At 39.5% G+C, this 17,440-nt stretch overlaps 2 protein-coding genes across 4 annotated transcripts; both read left to right on the top strand.

The window, feature by feature from the left end:
• The first annotated feature begins 8,904 nt into the window (after window positions 1–8,904).
• Window positions 8,905–10,161, top strand: LOC143627906 (fra a 1-associated protein-like). The gene is made up of 2 exons (XM_077097622.1): window positions 8,905–9,124; window positions 9,837–10,161. The coding sequence occupies exons 1-2, from the start codon at window positions 8,907–8,909 to the stop codon at window positions 10,144–10,146; spliced, it is 528 nt and encodes a 175-aa protein (XP_076953737.1). The 5' UTR covers window positions 8,905–8,906; the 3' UTR covers window positions 10,147–10,161.
• Window positions 10,162–13,966: 3,805 nt separating this feature from the next.
• On the top strand, window positions 13,967–17,004 carry LOC143627975 (calcium-dependent protein kinase 26-like). 3 transcript variants are annotated; one of them, XM_077097677.1, is made up of 7 exons: window positions 13,968–14,976; window positions 15,627–15,770; window positions 15,859–16,011; window positions 16,097–16,212; window positions 16,312–16,479; window positions 16,567–16,791; window positions 16,873–17,004. In XM_077097677.1, the coding sequence occupies exons 1-7, from the start codon at window positions 14,145–14,147 to the stop codon at window positions 16,987–16,989; spliced, it is 1,755 nt and encodes a 584-aa protein (XP_076953792.1). In that variant the 5' UTR covers window positions 13,968–14,144; the 3' UTR covers window positions 16,990–17,004. The 3 variants fall into 3 exon arrangements, with proteins under 3 accessions (XP_076953790.1, XP_076953792.1, XP_076953791.1); XM_077097675.1 differs by having other exon boundaries at window positions 13,967–14,976; window positions 16,312–16,791; XM_077097676.1 differs by having other exon boundaries at window positions 16,312–16,978.
• Window positions 17,005–17,440: the final 436 nt, after the last annotated feature.

The following is a 17,440-nucleotide window of genomic DNA, read 5'->3' as shown; positions in this document are numbered from 1 at the left end:
ACAGGCCCATTTCCAACAGCAGCTGGGAATGTTCAGTTCCTAGTGGTAGCCATTGACTACTTCACCAAATGGATAGAAGCGAAACCTTTAGCCCAAACAACCGCAAAGCATATCAAAAAATTTATTTGGGAATTTATTATTTGTCGTTTTGGACTTCCACAGAATTTGGTAAGCGACAATGGCACCAACTTTGCTGACAAGAAGCTACAGCATTGGCTGAAAGAACTTCAAATCACCCACACCTTTACCTCAGTGGCACACCCGCAAGGTAACGGTGAGGTGGAAAGAGCAAATAAGAGCATCGTCGAAGGCATAAAGAGAAGACTCTTGGAACATAGATCCGGTTGGGTGGACGAGCTTCCACACGTCCTTTGGGCAAACAGAACGCTGAAGAAGACCAGTACGGGAGAAACCCCGTTCAGTCTCACTTATGGCACTGAAGCCATGATCCCAGTCGAAATCGGTTTACCCTCACCAAGGGTCTTAATCCAACCAGAAGACAATGATGCGGAAAGACGGTTAGACCTTATGCTAACCGAAGAGCGCAGAGACTTAGCCGCCGTGCGTGAAGAAAACTACAAACGACAAATGCAAAAATACTACAACACGCGGGTAAAACTCTGCAACTTCAAGGAAGGAGACTACATACTGCGTAACAACGAGGCTTCGAACCAACAACGCCCAGGAAAGTTGGCCCCGATTTGGGAAGGGCCATACATTATCAAAGAAGTTCTGGGAAAGGGCGCGTACCGGCTCGAAAGGCTCGATGGCACTCCCATCCCTAGAACATGGAATGGAGCTCAATTACGCAAATGTTATATGTAGATCAATTCCAACTTGTAAAGAAAAGGCCTAGAGCCACTTCTAATGGAAATGATTCTCCTTTCATGATGTATTAATAGCTTGTAACCTATGAACTTCCCTTACGGGAAGAAGTAGTTGCGTGTGGAAGGCGGCAATACCCGCATAAACACAACGCCAAAATGTTAAAAAGTTCTAAGAAAAACCTACACGCAGGTCAGATGTAGGTAAAGTTTAGCCATCCTTGTAAGTGCAAGTGACGGTCTTACCCGCACAATCACGAACAAGGAAGCCAAACTTAACTTACCGTCTACCACGTTAAAAGGTTAACTTATGAACACTTAAAAGGATAAGAAAAACCTACACGCAGGTCAGATATAGGTCTAAAGTTAAAGCCATCCTACTAAGTGCAAGTGACGGTTACACCCGCACAATCACGAAAGAGGAAGCGAAAACTTTAGTCCATTATCAACCACGTTCAAAGGTTTAACTTAATGCCTTAGAAATTTCGAAAAGGAAAACCTACACGCAGGTCAGATAGAGGGTAAAGATTAGCCATCCTACCAAGTGCAAGTGACGGTTTTACCCGCACAATCACGAAGGAGGAGGCGAAACTTTAACCCATCATCAACCACGTTCAAAGGTTCTTATTCTAAACACTTGGGAAATTGCTAATTTAAACTAAGTATGCAAGTCATAAGTTTATAAAGCAAAGAACCCAAGGAAATAACAATCTTATACGCAAAGAGATTAATATTTCACAATCAATTACAAGAATGGCTGGGTAACTACCCGCCTAAAAGAAATCTATACAAGGCTGTCTATCCTAGCAGGGGGAAGGGATCTTCAAGATCAGGCTTCAGGGCCACCTCCGCTTGGACCAGCACCGTCAGAGCGCGGCTGCCCAAGGAAAGCCTTAAGGATGCTTAGCCCATCATCAGCAGCAGCAGCTTCATTCACCTTCTCCACCACTGGATGCGGGAAGGCAGCGTACTGATTCACAGCTTGGTCATAAGCAGCTTCAGTATTAACATTGAATAAAGGGAAGTTGGAGGGCGGAAAGCCTCTCTCAGCAAACCCTAGACCAAGCAGGAAGCCAGTCTTCTGCCCATCCTCATGAGAAGCGTTGAGGGCTGCGCTCATTGCATCGTCGTAAGAGGTCTCTGAAAGGACCCGACGCACAACCTACAAAAGAATATTACAAGTTAGAACATTTTCTAATTACGAGCGGAAAGCGTAAAGAAAAAGATAAAGATACCTCAGGCAACGCTTCTCGAAGCAGCCATTGGAGGGTAGCTTGACTTTCTTTGTAAGCACGTTCGGCTCCGCTTTTATCAAGGTTGGCAAGTTGAACTTCCTTGGCGGCAGCTTCTTCGACGCTTTTGAGTTTCCTTTCAGTACGGTCAAGCATCCCCCTCTGGTCAAGGATCTCCTGCAGCTTCTTGGCATCTTCCATTGCCAAGGCGTCATGAGCATGCTGAAGAGCCTTTAATTTGCATTTAAGCTGCTCATTCTCTTCGCGAAGTGGCTCAGCAACAGCTTCAGCCTTGGCAGCCCTCTCAGTTGAGTTTCGCGCAGTCTCCTTGGCCAGCCGAAGCTGTTCATTCACAGCTTGGGCAGCCTTGGAGCGGGCCTCGAGTCGCGCCTGGACTTCAACCTCGAGGGCCTTGAATGCCTTCTCCTTCTCGGCTGCGGCAGCGGCCAACTGCCGGTTCTCCTCCCGAAGAGCCCGCGCTTCAGATACATCTTTGGCGCGAGCTGCTTTTAACTTGTCGTTTTCACGACAAAGCAGCTCGACGCGGGGCTGCGTTCGGGCCTGGAGAACCCGAAGCTCATTGGTTAGCCTACCCTCTTGGTAGCTAGCCATGGCTTCCCCCAACGCACCATGAGGAGCAGCGTGGCGAGCCCAGTCCACGCACTCCACAGGGGTGCGAAGGGTTGTTCCTCGGCGTATGTTCCATCTTGGAACATACACTTCATTGGAATCCGACACTGCAAAAGAAACAAAGGCAGTTAGGAAAAGATGACAAAAATATACAAAGAAAAAAAGAACCCTACGTACCTGTAGGGTCAATAACAGGCCGATAGCCGCCAAACCCATCACCTGAACCTAAAGGAAATCCATCCAACAGGTCAGGCAGACGGGAAGGTGGCGTAGATCGGCGGGAAGCCCGGCGCGTACCTGATGGTCCGGCCGTCGGTGCCGGTGGCGCAGGTATAGTGGCAGCCGCCGTGGTAGCCATTGTTGGCGCCGTCTCCTCAGCAACAGTAACCGCCGGCTCCGTGAAAGATGCTGTAAAAATTGCACTCACGGCCGGCGGAGACACCTTCTCAGCTGGAACAGCCTCAGGAAGGCTGGAACCAGCGGAAGCAAGCGTAGACGCCTGGGTCGACGCCTCGGGAAGGCTGACCGAGCCTACCGTCATTGGCGGGGGAATACTTACTCCAACTCCACCCTGGAATGCGTCAACATCCACACCTGCACAAGCAAAAGTGTTAGAAAAATTTATTTGAAACAAATATAGACAGGAATTATGGGGGTACTTACGGGGTTTCTTGAGCTTGAACGCACGGACGAGCGGGGGCGAACCCGATGGAGCCGGCCTCTTGACACCGGTAACCGTCGTCGTCGCTGCCTCCCCGGAGGTAACACCTGCAGCCTCCGGAGCGGTGGTCTCCTCACCACCGGGCTTCCCCGCCACCTCTGCGTTATCTGACTCCGAGTCAGATAGGACTACCGGGTCGGCCGTAGAGGCCACTTTCTCCTTGCCTCTCCCGACGGCAGCCTTTTTCTTCCGCACCAGTGGAGGACCTTCTGCGGATTCCTCAGAAGAAGAAATGTCATGAACTCCAGCAGCAGGCACAGCATTGAGAGGTTCAGGGTAGAAGATAGGCTTACCTGGCCGTCGGTGGCTCAGGATCTCTTGGCCTGGCGGGTAAACCTCCACGAACCGACCCGCAGTCTGCTCTAAGATGGGCAACTCGTTCTCGTCCAGAGCACGAGTACCCATCCGCGCAGGACCATCTTCCTCCCGCGGATTCAGGAGCGACTGAAGATCGTTACCCTCTGAAATCAACAAGAAAGTTAGAAAAAATCGTAGTCAGCAAAAAAGAAACAAGACATACCATAAGGGGTAGAGTTCGAACCATATTCAAGGACGATCGGAACCTTATCCGCATTCGCCGCCTTCCACACCCGGCTCATCCCCAGCATCACCATCGCCGACTCCGGAAAACGGAAAACCGGGGACTGGACCCGGGATATCTTCGCGAACCATTCCGCCTCCTCGTAGTTGATGGCGGGAAGGTTCGGAAGCGGCTGGCCATTCTTGAACTTCATGGCAATAGGGATGGCTCGAGCGGATATAAAGAAGAACTCTCTTCTCCATGAGCGAAGACTCCGCTCGGTGGTACAAATCTTTAAACCCTTGATACGGGTTGTAAGAGTGTACCACCCTTGGATGCACCTCCAAGTATAGAAGGTCATCAGGCGGTCAACAAGGGGCTCAAGGCCCAGTATCCGGCACACCCACTCAAAGTGCCGGACCTTGGCAATGGCCATGGGGTGCACCTCTGTCAGGTGCACACCGTGCCTCTCTAGGACACGGTACACAAACTTTGTCAACGGAAACCTAAGGTTCCCGTAGACAAAGAATGCAGCATAAACCCCGATTTTGCCACTAGGGGCATCGTACACAGTATGGTGGGGCTCAGGAAACTCAGGCTCGAGAGACTCGAGCATGAACTTCCTGACGATATACTGGTACAGCTCGACAGGAAGATAACACTGGCATTCGCCAGCAGTCTTCTGATCATCAGCATCGTGAGAAGACATGGTGGAAGAAAGGAGATTTCAGAGCAATGCTTTACTGAAAAAGAGAAATTCGCCGGAAATTACTGGAGAAGAAGAGATGAAAGTGGAAAGTGTGAATTGCAAATAACCTTCTCCCCCTTTATATAGCAATCGCAATTAATGCGATGAATTTAATACGGAAGAGAGAGAAATCAAAGGTGCAATGAAACTATGACGCGTGGCAAAAGCAAACTGGCAACAGCTGTCAAAAAGGACGTGTGCCAGAGATTTCGCGGCTACGCGCCCGAAATCCCGTGCCCACGCGCCTGAAAAAGCAACTGGAATGACCACATAATGTCATGTCGCCATAACTTCTGGCACGTCCTGACACAGTCAGAAGAAACCGTCGCACGACGTTTGAGGTATTGGGTTGTTATCCATCCAACTCTTCAAATTTCAAAATTTAAAAAAATTTGAAGACCAAGGTTCAAAAAAGTAAGCGGGAAAATATCCCTTACCTTGGCAAACAAGTAACCATAAGCCGGGTGTGGGTACAGTGTAAAGGCAAAACCCTTCACATACCTAACACCCGCAGGGAATTGAAGCCAAAATATTTGGCAACCAAGTAACCATAAGACGGGTGCGGGTACAGTGTAAAGGCAAAACCCTTCACATACCTAGCACCCGCAGGGAATGGACGCCAGGAATACCTTGGAAGTAAAGTAACCGTAAGACGGACGCAGGTACAGTGTAAAGGCAAAACCCTTCACATACCTAGCACCCGCTGAGAATTGAAACCAGGAAGGATCTTCTGGGCAATGCTTGTGAAAACGGAAGTAATATCCCCGCATTGCGGGAACATCGAGTACTACGTTGTTTGAGGCTCCAAGATGGAATTGGTGGTTTAAACATAATTGATCACTATGTTCAAAAACTACCAGAACCACAGGGAGAATCCGCACAACTAAGACTCAATGCTCCTGACTTGCGAGGAGGTTACAGACCTACCCGCATCATACCCAAAGACCAAGCAGGAAACTCGGGAATTTCTGCAAGTGACAAGGACTTCCGCGGGAAGAACCCCCATGGAAAACCTTACAAAAACCCCTTTTCAAAACCCTTTGCTTAAGTCCAAAAGTTCACCTCACTTTATTAGACATTCGTGAGAAGAACATTGGACTGGGGGGACTTGAAGAGGTAGGTCCCAGCAGGGCTCAGTTGGTCCCGCATGACTCACCTTGAACAGGGATGCCTGCGCAAAGACCATCTACTCCCGCAGGACCCACCATGCTCAGAGAAGCCTATGCGCAGTATGCAAGCTGCATACGCAGGGAAAAGCCTCCCAATGGTAAAGTAACCCGCCTGTTCCCGCAGTTGCGGATACAAGCCATCAGGGAAGGCTACCCGCACAGCATAGCTACACGCATAAGGCTTAACACTTACAAATTCAGTGTCACCTGAAAGAATGAGCAAAGGCGGGAGGGGGAAAACTCCCGCCAAAATGGGCCAGTCCGTATGATGGAGGATCTTTTGCGTGATACCTGACGAGGTAAAGACAAAAGATCTGACCAAGAATGCGACAGCTCACTGACAGCAGCGTGGCAGACAGCACGCCACAGCACTGTGACCAATAGCCGCCGCCTGCCCACCAACTCCTGCCAGACCACGTGCCTAGCCTGCAGTTGGTAGAAGACGAAGAGTGCACGGCACGCCTGCTCTGTGTCAGCCGCTACCTATCCACCACTCACAGGTAGGGCACGTGCATAGGTTACAGTTGGTAGCGTGTTGGGCCGGCTAAACCCCTTGGAAACCCACCTTCGGCTATAAAAGACAGCAAATGGTATTATCATTTCATCATCTACTATCTCGTATAACTTACTTGATAACTGCTCTAATAGTATTCACATACTTTTATATTCAAAGAGCAATATAGACTGATTCTCACGCCGGAGGGTGGTCACAAGGAGGAACCCCCCCCTTCTCAGTGACGAGCTTACGGTGTCTGTTTTGCAGGTTCCCTGAAGTACAACTTACTCTGCTGGACCTAACCTTCGTGGGAAACATTACTTAGCCCCCAGATTACCTATAATCTGCCCGGGGTCACTTAGTGTTTCTTCAACACTTTAAACGTACATGATTAAAGTAGTATATGTGGTAAGATATCCTCAATAGGTAGTTAGGCAGGCGCAAGACTCTTTCTCCGGTAGTCCGGTTAATGCCATACCATTCGCCACTGTGAGCAGTGACTAAACATAAAATGCTGGCAAAATAAGGGCAATGTCGTACCCTACCATGCAGATATGGACACCTCACATAGGATACGTCTTAAGCCGGTGAATTGACCAGATGTTTCACGCTTTCCTCCATAAATAAAGTATTGTCATGTTTCCAAAATCGACTATTCCAACACAAGTGGCTTAGTTCAACCATGCCGGAGTGAAAACTGACAACTAGCATACTGCTCAAGAATAATTACAATATAACACTATCAATCACCTAACACAGTTTGATATTGAAGATGACAATCTAAATAGATAACTGTGATCTGATACAACACATGATACTCTGGATCAACCACCGTGATCCGATGCCATGAAAAATCTAGTATGACTTATCCACTTACCCTACCCTGCATAATCAATGTTGATATTAACTAGGTAAAGCACGAACGACATTGACGTATCGTAACAACTAGCATTTATTACTATAGATACGATATAACATCCAGGTTTATGGCATTCAGTCATCGCTCGTCTAGATAGTCAACTACTAGTGGGCTAGTGGCAATATGAATGGGCTGGGTTGGATTGGGTCATGGGTCAGAATGAGTTTGGGCCAGGATGAGTTTTATAAAAAAAAAAGGTTACGATGAGTATGGGTTAAAATGGATAAAGTTAAGTAGTTAACCAATCATGACCCAAATAAAGGTTAGGATGGAGCTCGTTTTAGTCCCTTCTAAATTTTAACCCATAACCAAAAGTCATTAACATTTTCCCAACCCATCTTGACCTCCTTGAAAAATTCTTTTGATCTTATCCGGACTCATTTCAATTTTAAAAGTCATACATATTGACCCAAAACAATCCATTTGGATTTGTTTTGCCACCCATATTAGCAGCGTTGCAAAAATCCCGACTAGGCGCATATTAATCCTCGAATAATTGATAGTCCTCACTTCACTGATTAATTTTGGGTTAATAGGCCAGTTAATCGATCAATGGTCAAATCTGGCCAAAATCATGATTAATCGGAGTTGATCAGCCTTTTCTGATGAGGTTCCGACCGAAATCAACTGCTTCCAATGAGATTCTAGCAAAATCAGCGGTTTCCAACGAGATTCCAACAAAACTCAGGGGTTTCCAGTGAGGTTCCAGCCAAAATGTATTTGTGTTTGTATAAAACTAAAAGTTACATATAAAAATGTGTGTTTACTGTTTATATATAAAATTAAAAACCATACATTAAAGTCCGATTTAATAAATCGCTAGTTTTCACCCCACCGTCTGACTAACGACGAGTGATTTTTACAACATTGCCTATCAGTAGGGGTGGCAATCTTGACCCATGGGTTGAATGGGTTGTATCAAAATGTATAAGATGAGTCAGAATAGGTCAAACTAAAAATAGAAAATGATTGAAACGGGTCAAAACGGGTTGACATTTCTCGGGGGGTTTTTTTTATGGAACGAGAAAAACGGAGGAAACTTTTTGGTATTTTTACTTTTTAAGTTTTTGATTTATATTTCGGGTAATAATTTTTTAATTATTTTTTTGAATTTTTTGGTGAGGGGTTTTGAAATGGGTTTTTAAATCTCAACCCATTTTGACCCATTTCAAAACCCCTCATCAAAAAATTCAAAAAAAATAATTAAAAAATTATAACTCGAAATATAAATCAAAAACTTAAAAAGTAAAAATACCAAAAAGTTCATCTTGTTCCATAAAAAAAACCCGAGAAATGTCAACCCGTTTTGACCCGTTTCGATCATTTTCTTTTTTTAGTTTGACCAATTCTGACCCATCTTATATATCTTGATAGAACTCATCCAACCCATAAGTCAAGATTGACACCCCTCCGTGTGTGTACAACTATCCAATCCATAAATATATTTGAGGGTGCAACCAATCACAAGAAGAGAAAAGTAAAAAAAGGTTTCTAAAATCAAAATAAAAAACCCGAAGGGCCTGTTTACAGTCAATATACACAAATTAGGCCTTGAGCAAAAAGAAACACATTCTGTCTCGATAAAAACCGACGTTTCTGGATTCCTTGAGAAGCAGCAGCATCACCAAAACCGAAGAAGAAGAAACCATGGGTTGGGTATGGCAAGACGATGACGATGATCATAACAATAATAATAATAATAACGGCGAAATCAATGAATTTGAAGACGTAAGCCCTAGATCTGAAGCTCGATGCTCCACGAGGAAGATAATTTCTTCGCAGTGCAAAACCGAGGAGGTGGAGCCTGGCAAATTCATCAAAAAGTGTGAGAGAACTGAGCAACTTCTTAAAGACTGCGTTGGAAGGTAATCAATCTGTTGTTTTAATTAGCTTTTCTCTTCATGTTTTTGCTTTAATTATTGATTCTAGGGTTTAATATGATCATTGAGTTTGGTATTATCCGTTTGTTAAGCTTTTATCAAACAACATGAACAGCTAATTGAACGGAATTTGTTGTGTAACTTGTGTTCATTCGTTAAGGAAATGAATTTGTTCGTGAATGGTTCACCAACACAAATGAACGCAAACAATGTTTTATTTGATTTGGCTAACCGAAAGTGTCAAGTTTGCGTTGTGTGTTTTTTAAATTCATATTCATATGTTAATTTTACATATAAGTTAATCACAATAGTCAAATATATATTTTTGTTATTATATAGTTAATATGTTTGCTTATATTTATATGATAAGAATATAAGATTATAAAAGTCATTAAAAAAATACTAAACAGATGAACAAACATTAACGAGCACATTATCAAACATTCACGGACACAGTTAAACGAACATGGCCTTTGTTCGTGTTCATTTAACTACTTGAACGGAATTTCTTGATCATGTTCGTTCATTTATTAAACGAACTTCCGGCCGAATGTTCGGTTCGTTTACAGCCCTAAAATTGACATTAGGTATAATGCATATATAGCTTACAACTTACTAGATTTCTTTTCATTTTAAGAATTCGTATGATCATATCAAATAAGTGTTAGGTAATAAATCATTGTTTTCACCTGTTCAGGCAACCAGAGGTCATTCAATCTAACAAGGAATACACTGAAGAAGATGTAACCGATCAGATGAAAAACGGTTCTTTACCATCACAAGCTACACCGTTTGATTTCCCGGGACTAAGAAGTGATATTGAAGCAATTGAAAGAAACTTGTTTGGCAACATGAACCGGTTCTTTGAGGCTGCTGAAGATATGAAAAACGAGTTTTTGAATATGTTTGGGTCACCTCATTTGTATGATAGAGATTTGAAGTCATCATCGCCTTCTTTTAAACAGGGTGTACCCATTGAACCGCCTTCGCCTCCACTTCTAAGGTGATTGAACCCGAGACGAGTGATGGTCATGTTGACCTTTCGGGGTTGGCTCGAGATGTTTAAACTTGTGTGGACAGGTTATGAAACAGTCTTGATAGTTATTACTGAGGTAGAGTAATGAACTTGGATATGAAATATATATGCTGGAAGGTTTGATCTTTGTTTATGAACCAATATATGTTTTGATGCAAAGTTTGAATAGCTTTAATTTTGTGAGTTGTTGAATATTTTGTACTAGATTAGGGCACTAGGCAATAGGCATAGCGTGCACTATTGGGCCAAGACTTTTATTTATGGGTTGCTTTAGAGCATGGTGCAGAGGTAAAAAAAAAACGAACAAGTAACTGGACCTAAAAAAAATCAAAACCGGGTTTTTTATACCCGGCATGTACCCACTATACCCGTAGGGTACAGATACGGTATGCATTTCAGTACCAAAGCCCATACCCGGAACCGGACCTGGTATGTACCCGAAAACCAGAAATTCCATACCCGAACCGGGTTTTACAAATGACCGATATTACCCGGAAAAATAATCCTAAAAGGTGCAAGCCTTTAAAAAATCCAATATATATCCGAATAAACTCGAAAATAAGGTTTTTCCAATACCCGAAATAGTGTATTCAAATACCCAGTTTTAAATATTCGGTTCTATACCCGACCTGAACCCGATACTTTGGGTATGGCTTTAAAGACGATACATGGACCAAAACCCGCCCCGGGTATTGCCAATACTTGATTTTTCAATACCCGGTTCCATACCCGAACCCGGGTATTTGAAAAACCCGGTTTGTGTACCTCTACTTAGGTGTAAATGGGTCGATTTTTGGCATTTTGAGTTTTTAAAGTTGTTCGATATCGGTTTTGGGTTTTCTCATTTGAGCTTGAAACTTTTTGGTCCGAAAAAAAAAACCCAAAATACTGAATTTAGGTCGTTTGTGTTAATTGACAAGTAATTGATTAATTTCATAAATTGCTTAAAATTCAAAATTAGAAGGGAAAGTAAACAAATTCTATTCGGTTGGAACATTTTTTTTGTTTTAGTTATATGTAAAAGTGTAAAACTGAATCCGACCTGAATATATGTTTGTTTTAAGTTTTTAATATAACCAAACTGTTGGTTTTTGTTTGAATTAGATTATTCAAGATTTTGATTTAGTATTAGTTTTTCCGGTTTAATACACACTCGATTGTCTACTGATCTACTCTACCGATAATATCTTCGCCTGAGTGGACGACCCACTTAACCAAAATATGTTTTGAGTTAGGCCTATTTAACACGTGGTGTGGAAGCTTTTTTAGTGGAGAAACATTTGATGGTCAAAAGTTAAAGGCATAAAGCGTTTTTAGTCATATGATTCTTGAACCCCATATTATGCAAATGAAGATTACATCTATATCTGAGTGACAACCCCTCGTTTTTCCCGCGTCAAGTTGACATTAGTTTCACAAACTAGACACATATCTAACTTTATTCATTTTTATTAATTTTGAAACTAATCTTTTTTAAAGTTATTTTAACGCGGAAATGTCTACTTAATTACTTTTTGATGCAAAAACAATTTTATATGATTTTGCTTCTTTTTTTTTCTTTTCGTGTTTCCTCTATAAATAAAACCAAAAACAAACGAAATCTTTTTGATTTTAAGGAAAACATAAAGCGAACCTATGAGAGATGGCTTTTTTTAGTTTTAAATTTCGGTAAATGATTTAAAGTATTATTTTGTCCTATATACCCAATTGCATGTATATGCATGTGTTATGGTTGTTACTTGCCTGTTAGCATAATAAATACAAAAAGTTAATAAGAATAGTAAATTTATCATAAATTTTATGAAAGGAGATTATATTAGAAAATAAAGTGTCATACAAAACATGTTGGTAAAATTTTGTGGCTTTAACTTTTGAGTAAAGTGTCATACAAAACAAGGAGATACTATTCGACACGGAATTATTATACTAACAATATACTATTGAGTAATTGAAATTACCTCAAAAATTGGATTCAAATTTCCGAAGTCGATGTACTTAGGGTTTGATATTCAATCATTATACGAATTTCAAAGCGTTTATCGACCGATTTAGTTTAGAATATTAATATTTGTTTAAGTTTATTATCAATGGGTAAATTAAAGATAGTCACTTATTAAGTTAGATTCTCATAAGCATATCCTTGCCATTAATCATTAGAAGCATAATCTTATTTTTCAGTGACATTTGTGGTAGATACATCTCTACAAAAAAAAATATTATACAAAAAAAAATTATATTGTATTATGGAGTATTTAAGGTAAACAAAAATACAATTAAGTTTTATAGAATAAGAGATATTATAAAGAAGTACATTAAATATATGGGAAGTGTGTATACACATACATAAGAATTAAATATCAACATTATTTAGTTAACAGAAACCATTGTAACAAATACAAGAATTTGGCTATCTACGGCAACGGCCGGCCAGCCAGCCAGCGGCTGACTTAGCTGGACATCCAACACAAATTTTTATCGTTAATTGTATAGATAGATTATGTTTTAAAATATAAATAAATGGTTATTAGTTGTGGATTATATCTAGGTAGTGTTAAGAGGGTTTGTCTTTATTACTATTATAATAATTTTATTTCTATTTGTATATATCTTTTTTATAATTCGATTAGCAGCCGTTTGTCAAGCACCCATGTCGTGAAAGTGCACCTCCACTTTGTAAGTCAACTTCCTATTTATTAATTTATATTTTTATTAAATTGATTCATAAACAGTTCTAAACTTATAATCAATTTCGAATTCGATACTATAGTATATATCGCCTTCAAAGATACTTAGATATATACATAATATATTATGATCAGTAGAAATTTATAGAAACATATATACAAAAAAGGTAATAAATAACTGACATGTAATATAGAGAGTGAGATTCACAAAGTTATTTATTTATTTATTATTTAAAATTTGATATGTTATGTTAAATTCTTTAAACATATTTATTTCTTTTACATTAAAAAACATATGTTTTTATAATGTTTTTTAAAACTTTTTTTTTTAAACGTAATTGGTGATTTTCCACTGGCATTTATGTTAAGACATTAATCATCTCAAGATTTTTACACATAAGGAAACTTTTTATAAAGTCGTGATTTTGATATAATATAGAGATTTTATTCACTAAATTCATGCTAAAAGATCCTTCAAAATATATTAAAATTTTACAATATTCCCCTTTAAAAATGTATTCCACATTTTCTTTTTTATTTGTCCCATTACAAATGTCCATTTTCAAAATTTATTAGCCAATTTTCAAGTTTACCCTTAAACACACACAACTAACATTTCTTAATTTGAGTGTTTTGGGTCCCATGACATTTAAAATGGGACGGAATGAGTAAATATTTATGGACTCATTTTTCAAGGACATTATTGTCATTGATAGGAAAAACAAATAATCATTCAATCCGCCTTAAACTTTGTGTTTTTCAAACCCGAACACTTATAATAGGACGGAGGGGGTAATAATAATAATAAAGTACTTTACATAGTTATAACATAATTGAATTTGCTATTTAAAAGTGGGTTATCGCGTGGCTTGTTGCTTGTTTATCGCGTGGCTTGTTTATCCGTCCGTTTATTGTAATGTAATATATATTACTAAAAAAACGAACTTTACGTCTTTTGGAAGATATGTGTGCCTAACGCGTTTGAAAACCATCGTCAATATCCGCGAATCCACTCGGCTCATTACTGTCATCCTCTGTATCTATATATATTAACATACATTCAAATGGAGAAACATTCAAACTCACCAAAAGTCTTGTTTTTTCTCTTTAAAGAAACGTATACTAACTTACAATTTGTCTGTCGATCATACCCACCAATCTCATCTTCTATCCTATGTTCTGTGTGATTTGCACACCAGGTGTTTGTTTAAATGCCTAAAAGAACTGCTTTGTTCAATTGTCATTGAAAGTTGCTTTGTGGGTGGTGAAATTGGATAACAATAAGATGGGGAATGTATGTGTAGGATCATGTTACTCGAAAGATGGATTCTTTCAGTCAGTTTCGCACCCGTACTGGTGGTCTCGGTCACCCGATTTGATCGATTACAAGAACAAAGAGTTTAACAAACAACCACAGTCAATAGACCAAGATACGAAACCACCAATCCCGATTCATAAACCACCTCCACAGTTAATAATTATACCTCAAAACAACATTAAACCATTTCAAGAAACAACCCAAGATGTCAAACAATCTGAAAAGATTGTAGTTTCACATGTGAAAAAGCCGTATAATGTGAAGAGAATGTTAAGTGCAGGGTTAGAAGCCGACACGGTTTTGAAAACCAAAACCGGGCATTTAAAAGAGTACTACAACTTGGGTCCGAAGTTAGGTCATGGTCAGTTTGGTACAACTTTTTTATGCACAGAGAAAACCACAGGCAAACAGTTTGCCTGCAAATCAATCGCTAAACGGAAACTATTAACCGAAGAGGATGTAGAAGATGTAAGAAGGGAAATTGAAATAATGCATCATTTATCTGGGCACCCGAATGTGGTCTCGATTCAAGGGGCGTATGAAGACTCGGTTGCGGTTCATTTGGTTATGGAACTTTGTTTTGGTGGTGAATTGTTTGATAGAATTACCAAAAAGGGTCATTATTCGGAACGAAAAGCAGCCGATCTTATTAGAACCATTGTTGGAGTGATCGAAGCTTGTCATTCTTTAGGAGTTATGCATCGCGATCTTAAGCCCGAGAATTTTCTTTTTGTTGATGAAGATGAAGATTCACCTCTCAAAACTATCGATTTTGGGCTGTCGGTTTTCTTTAAACCAGGTACTTTTGTTTTTGTCTTTTTGATTATACATTTATGAATTGTTATCAATGATGTGCATGAATCTGTAAAAACCGACAGTTTGGGTTTATATATTTGTAAAAACGGAACTTTCGGTTATGTTGAGGGTTCATATGTAGTTAAAACCGAAAGTAGCGAACCAAATGCATGGATGTTCATTTTTAATTCAGAACGTTAGGCGGTTCATAAGGATTTAATATTTAATGCAACCCGAATATATGAGCCTAGATATAAGATAATCAACTAATCATTAATTAACAAAAAATTTGGCTCCAAATTCATTATTTTGAGCCAATTTTTTTTTTACACAAAAATTTCAAGCCCAAATGGTAAAACCCAAAAAAACACAAATTGAACTGTTTTTAAAAATCTCATAAAACCGAATTTCCGGTTTGAGTTGGAAACTGACCCAAAGTGAAAAAAAAGGGGAACCGAACGGTTTCAAACACTCAAAAGCCAATTTTTTGGTTCGGTTTGGCCCAAAACTCGCCAAACCGAAAAAACCAAAACTGAATCAAAAACTCAAAAGCCAATTTTTTTGGTTTGAGCCCAAAACCGACCTATACACACCCCTTGAACTTATTGGTTCGATTTGATCTGATGAATTATTAAATTTTGGTCTAAATTTCAGGGGAAACTTTTTCTGATGTGGTTGGAAGTCCTTACTATGTTGCACCCGAAGTTTTGCTAAAAAACTATGGTTTAGAAGCCGATATTTGGAGCGCGGGTGTAATTCTTTACATTCTTCTTTGTGGGGTGCCCCCATTTTGGGGAGGTGAGTCAAGAAACTATTATAAGTATGTAAAAATTAAATTATTTTTCACTTGGGTCATCAAAATTTACAATCTTTATTTCATTTACAGAGTCTGAGAATGAAATCTTTGAAGAGGTTTTGAGGGGTAAACTTGAATTTTCCTCTTATCCATGGCCTAGTATTTCTGAAAGTGCTAAAGATTTAGTTAGGCAAATGCTTATTAGAAACCCTAGAAAGCGGATCACGGCTCATGGAGTTCTTTGTAAGTCTTAATATCCCATTATTTATAATTGTTTCGAGTTTACATTATTATTATGTTTGTCTGATTAATGTTTTTGTCATCATAGGTCACCCTTGGATCAGTGAAGATGGTGTTGCTCCAGACAAACCACTTGATTCAGCAGTCTTGACCCGGTTGACTCAGTTTTCTGCCATGAACAAGTTCAAGAAAATGGCTCTTCGGGTACTTATTTCAAAAAACAAGATGATTATCTAACAATCTCACTGAAAAATGTCAATTTTACCCTTACACGTCTGACGTGACGTCTCGTACTTTCAACAGGTTATCGCATCAAAACTCTCGGAGGAAGAAATCGCGGGACTAAAACAAATGTTCAAGATTATAGATACAGATAATAGTGGTTATATCACATTCGACGAACTTAAAGCTGGACTTAAGCGTTTCGGTTCCAATCTTAACGAGTCTGAGATTTATGATCTAATGCAATCAGTAAGTTTTCCTTTTTTCAAAGTTTTCAGTTTCTATTTTTCTTGTTTCATTTCATTGATTTTTGATGGATTAAAACTGAAAATGCAGGCGGATATTGATAATAGTGGTACCATTGACTATGAAGAATTTGTTGCTGCAACTTTACATATTAATAGAGTCGATAAGCAAGATTACTTGTTTGCCGCCTTTTCATATTTTGATAAAGATGATAGTGGTTATATCACTCTTGATGAACTCCAACTAGCATGCAAAGAATTTGGAGTAGATGATTTTCATTTGGAAGAGGTTATAAAAGAAGCTGACCTTAATAATGTATGTCTTGATCACCAACATATCATTTATATGATCCAGTTAAGACCTTTTTAATAAACTTTTTGTGTTGTTGACTTGCAGGATGGCCGTATAGATTATAATGAGTTTGTAGCAATGATGCACAATGGGGGTACTCCCAAGAAACAATTGAAGGATGAATTTAGTGTCGGGTTAAGGGAATCGGTGCCAGTTTGTTGATATGATTCGTTTTCATTCTCTTTATTATTTCATCGAAATGTCGATGATTGCATTCTTAACAATAGATGTTATTAGATTTTTCCTCTTGAAATGTCAAAAATACTAAGATTTAAGCTTTAAAGCAACCGTATATAAGAGCATTTTTAGTATATAATCAATTTAAAGTAAAGGTTGTGTGCATGTTGGTTAAAGAAAAAGATATAAATGTTTATTATCACACTTGTAAACTTGAAATTGTTGTAGATTTTTACTCCCTTGGAATATACATATTCCTTTTTAGTGAACTAGTCTCCTTTGTTATGATATCCATTTATAATTTTAAATGATATTTTAAGCATCTGATTGAAGTCACTTTCAAGTTCAACACTATGAATTATTAACCTTTTATGTTATAGTCTTATCATGCTTTAGTTAATTTACATAATTGCTTTATATATCATCATTTTAAAAG

Source organism: Bidens hawaiensis, unplaced genomic scaffold (assembly GCF_021521415.1).
Source record: "Bidens hawaiensis isolate Kalapana, Puna unplaced genomic scaffold, B.hawaiensis_p1.1 tig00004748_1, whole genome shotgun sequence".
NCBI classification, from domain to species: Eukaryota; Viridiplantae; Streptophyta; class Magnoliopsida; order Asterales; family Asteraceae; genus Bidens; species Bidens hawaiensis.
The sequence above is the reverse complement of the archived record's forward strand: the minus strand, read 5'-3'. Positions and strand labels throughout refer to the sequence as shown.

Excerpts from the sequence above, each read along its gene's own strand:
- LOC143627975 (XM_077097675.1), top strand. The coding sequence starts at position 14,145 with ATGGGGAATGTATGTGTAGGATCATGTTACTCGAAAGATGGATTCTTT. Across the intron at positions 16,012-16,096 it reads CACGGCTCATGGAGTTCTTT|GTCACCCTTGGATCAGTGAA; the intron begins GTAAGTCTTAAT and ends TTGTCATCATAG. Across the intron at positions 16,792-16,872 it reads AAGAAGCTGACCTTAATAAT|GATGGCCGTATAGATTATAA; the intron begins GTATGTCTTGAT and ends GTTGACTTGCAG.
- LOC143627906 (XM_077097622.1), top strand. The coding sequence starts at position 8,907 with ATGGGTTGGGTATGGCAAGACGATGACGATGATCATAACAATAATAAT. Across the intron at positions 9,125-9,836 it reads CTTAAAGACTGCGTTGGAAG|GCAACCAGAGGTCATTCAAT; the intron begins GTAATCAATCTG and ends TCACCTGTTCAG.